General features: G+C 48.4%; 1 protein-coding gene across 6 annotated transcripts in view; it reads left to right on the top strand.

Moving 5' to 3' along the window:
* The window catches only part of cog5 (component of oligomeric golgi complex 5), a 91,406-nt gene that overhangs the window by 86,140 nt on the left and 1,020 nt on the right, over positions 1–4,246 (top strand). For 5 of the 6 annotated variants that reach the window (XM_008401223.1, XM_008401222.1, XM_008401221.1 and 2 more), the window contains 3 exons: positions 3,053–3,290; positions 3,414–3,490; positions 4,079–4,205. In XM_008401223.1, the coding sequence (XP_008399445.1) occupies positions 3,053–3,290; positions 3,414–3,490; positions 4,079–4,205 (442 nt within the window). Of the gene's footprint in view, positions 1–3,052; positions 3,291–3,413; positions 3,491–4,078 lie in introns of all 6 variants that reach the window. The other variant, XM_017302851.1, reaches the window with a different exon arrangement.

Genomic DNA, 4,246 nt, shown 5'->3' with positions numbered 1-4,246 from the left:
TTGTCCATCATGAACACCATGTTCAGGCATAAGGGCGTCCATATGTGCACTTGGCACCAGGACACCCTAGGCCGCAGTTCGATGATCGATTTTGTCATCGTTTCATCGGACCTGCGGTGGCATGTCTTGGACACTCGGGTGAAGAGAGGTACGGAGCTGTCCACTGACCACTACCTGGTGGTGAGTTGGCTCTGGTGGTGGGGGAGGAAGCCGGTCAGACCTGGCAGGCCCAAACGTGTAGTGAGGGTCTGCTGGGAACGTCTGGCGGAGTCCTCGGTGAGACGGAGCTTCAACTTTCATCTCCGGCAGAACTTTGAACACATTCCGGGGGAGGTGGGGGACATTGAGTCTGAGTGGACCATGTTCCGCGCCTCCATTGCCGAGGCGGCTTATCGGAGCTGCAGTCGCAAGGTTGCTGGTACCTGTTGCGGTTGCAACCCTCGAACCCATTGGTGGACACCTTCAGTGAGGGATGCTGTCAAGCTGCAGAAGGAGTCCTATCAGGCCTTTTTGGCCTGTGGGACTCCAGAAGCAGCTGATGGGTACCCGCATGCTTCTGGGTACCAGAAGCTCAGTTGGTTGCTGAGGCAAAAACTCGGGCGTGGGAGGAGTTTGGAGAGGCCATGGAGAAAGACTTCCGCATGGCTTCGAGGTGATTCTGGTCCACCATCCGGCGTCTCAGGAGGGGGAAGCAGTGCAGCACCAACACTGTTTATAGTGGGGATGRTGTGCTGCTGACCTCAACTCGGGACGTTGTGGGCCGGTGGGCGGAATACTTGAAAGACCTCCTCAATCCCACCAAACATGCCTTCTGTTGAGGAAGCTGAGCATGGGGACTCTGGGTTGGGCCCTCCAATCTCTGGGCACGAGGTCACCAAGGTGGTTAAAAAGCTCCTCGGTGGCAGGGCCCCGGGGGTGGATGAGATCCGTCCGGAGTTCCTTAAGGCTCTGGATGTTTGTAGGGTTGTGTTGACTTACACGACTCTGCAATATCGCATGGACATCAGGGGCAGTTCCCCTGGATTGGCAGACTGGGGTGGTGGTCCCCCTGCTCTGCACCCTCAGCGGGGTCCTGGAGGGTGCATGGGAGTTCGCCCAACCAGTCTACATGTGTTTTGTGGACTTGGAGAAGGCGTTGGACCTTGTCCCTCGGGGGGTGGGCTCTGTGGGGGGTACTCTGGGAGTATGGGGTACTGGGCCCTTTGATACGGGCTGTCAGGTCCCTGTATGACCGGTGTCAGAGTCTGGTCCGCATTGCCGGCAGTAAGTCGGGCTCGTTTCCGGTGAGAGTTGGACTCCGCCAAGGCTGCCCTTTGTCACCGATTCTGTTCATTACTTTTATGGACAGAATTTCTAGGCGCAGCCRAGGTGTTGAGGGGATCCGTTTTGGTGGCTTTAGGATCACATCTCTGCTTTTTGCGGATGATGTGGTCCTGTTGGCTTCATCAGATCGTGATCTGCAGCTCTCACTGGAGCGGTTCGCAGCCGAGTGTGAGGCGGCCAGGATGAGGCTCAGTGCGTCTGACTACCTAATGCAGTAGTTCACACTACACGTTTTTTTGCTGCTATTTTCCCCTTATGACAATCTTAGATCGTCGGCCGTTCTAAGATTGTCGCTGGTGATTTCGTAACCGCGTCCTGCAGTGTGTGGTGTGTTATGGTAGATTGTCATGGCCGCTTCGATCTAAATCAGGGGTTTTCCTCGACTGAAAGCTTAATGCTGAATGTGAAGGGTAGCCACTCAGAAAGCGCGGATTCTCCTCCGCGCTTTCTGAGAGGAAATTACGGAGGGGAATCCCAAACAACTGACATGGCACAACCCGAAGTCCAGCGGACTCTTGTGCAAAGAATATAGAAATGACAAGGGGATGAGTTGGAGCCAAATTGCTACAGCAATTGATAAACTATAAGTTTTCAGCTGTTCTTCGTTAACGTGACATAAATAGGTTATAAGGATTTTTATTGAGTCAGGACTTTACGCTGACTCTAGCCACATGCATCACAGGTAGATTCTAGTAAAGCATTGATTAATGCCTGATTTTAAAATGAGTTAACTGGACTTGTAGCCATTATTTTGTGCCCATGTGGCTGGACACCACACGGCACGACGAACCCGTTATACCTAGGATTTCTGTCGGCTAATGTGTCTCAGGTTTTGAAAATGGGCCGACAACTCGTGTAATGTGCGCTGGACATTACTCTAAGGAAATGAGGAGGGGAGGGTCAGTGGAGAGCACCGGAGCTGAGCCTTTTTTCATTCAGTGTCATCAAGAGAAAGAAAAAAAGGGCAGGAAGAGANGATTTTTATTGAGTCAGGACTTTACGCTGACTCTAGCCACATGCATCACAGGTAGATTCTAGTAAAGCATTGATTAATGCCTGATTTTAAAATGAGTTAACTGGACTTGTAGCCATTATTTTGTGCCCATGTGGCTGGACACCACACGGCACGACGAACCCGTTATACCTAGGATTTCTGTCGGCTAATGTGTCTCAGGTTTTGAAAATGGGCCGACAACTCGTGTAATGTGCGCTGGACATTACTCTAAGGAAATGAGGAGGGGAGGGTCAGTGGAGAGCACCGGAGCTGAGCCTTTTTTCATTCAGTGTCATCAAGAGAAAGAAAAAAAGGGCAGGAAGAGACGATAAAGCAGATAATTAAAATGAGGTTGATAGGTTTAATTTATCGTGCGATAAATTGATTTATTGTTTTTCGCAACAAGGCCTACTTTTTACAAAATCATTTTCACTGTTGACATTAAATTTAATCAACAGCAAGGAAGTTGACCATTGTTTTTGAACTTTTGTCACCAACACATAATATCAGAAGAGACACATTGTGATCCTTTCTGAATGACACCTCAAAGAGAGACAATTGGATTAGCTCTTATTTCAAATTCTGTTAACTCAAGAAAATAAAAGTGGTTTAATTCAGAGCAGCTGGAGAGTCTGCACAAATGTTGAGATTCCCAGTTCTCCTTCTCCCAACTAAAATGATGCAGTTTTATGTTAATATTCAATATTCTGTTTTTTTTGTGTGTGTGTTTTCCAGGCCTCTGTCCAGCCCTGATAAGCCAGACGTTCCATGCTCCCTGTACATGAAGGAGCTGCAAGGTTTCATCTCCAGAGTAATGGCCGACTACTTCAAACGTTTCCAGTGTGTGGACTTCGTCTATGACAACACAGAGTCCATCGCCCAGAGAGCCATTGAGCTGTTCCTTCGCCATGCGAGCCTCCTGCGCCCACTGGGGGAAGGAGGCAAAATGAGGCTGGCTGCTGACTTTGCACAGGTAAGGATCTGCTGAAATGTGGGATTTGGACAGTTCAGAATCCAGTTCAGATTCCAAGCCCTTTGAACTGTGTTGTCTGTAATTGTGTATTCTGCATTATTACTGTGTGAATCTGTGTGTCAGATGGAGATGGCTGTAGCCCCTCTGTGCAGGAGAGTGTCCGATTTGGGGAAGCCATACAGGATGTTGCGCTCTTTCAGGTCTGTGCCCTCTGATTGCAAATTATTTGTGTGGATATAACCAAGAACCAAACTCAGTCATTTTAGTAATTAGTTGGTTCACATCCTGCTCTATTTTAACTATCTATTTTAACTAGTAAATGCCAGCCATGAGACCTGTGACTGAGCTTTCATGGAAACAGCCTGGATGTTTGCTGAGTGGTTTCAAGACATTACAAATAAAAATCCTCCCTGGGCTCCGCGGTGACTGAGGATCTGTCACCTCAGTCTTTCACGTGGCCATCACAGGTTTGAGTCCCCTCCCAGGGGGAAGACATTTGCAGAAAGAAAATCCTCCCATATTTGCATTTTACATCAGCTGAGACCATTTGTCTCCCTTATTTGCATGCCCCCTTTTTATGAGCTGAAATGAAAAATAGACACAATTTGTCTGATCAAGAAAAAGCTTCCAGCCATGTTTTTAATTCTTCTTGTAGTACAAGAGAACATCTACTACTCTTGTAGTCGTAGACGTACATTAGTTGCAGTCAGACCTTTCAGCTTTTCAGTGGTGGAAGTTTTGGACACTGTATGTGTGACACAAGAAACATTGTGTGTACTGTGTTTCAGACCTCTGCTGTTTCAGACCAGTGAACTGATTGCCAGCAGTCCTGCAGTAGGTGACTTGATCCCCTACAGCACTGTGCTTCACTTTCTCTTCACAAGAGCCCCATCTGAGCTCAAATCACCTCATCAGGTCTATGCATACACACACACACACACACACACACACACACA

This window comes from Poecilia reticulata, linkage group LG23, assembly GCF_000633615.1.
Source record: "Poecilia reticulata strain Guanapo linkage group LG23, Guppy_female_1.0+MT, whole genome shotgun sequence".
Lineage (NCBI taxonomy): Eukaryota > Metazoa > Chordata > Actinopteri > Cyprinodontiformes > Poeciliidae > Poecilia > Poecilia reticulata.
The sequence above is the reverse complement of the archived record's forward strand: the minus strand, read 5'-3'. Positions and strand labels throughout refer to the sequence as shown.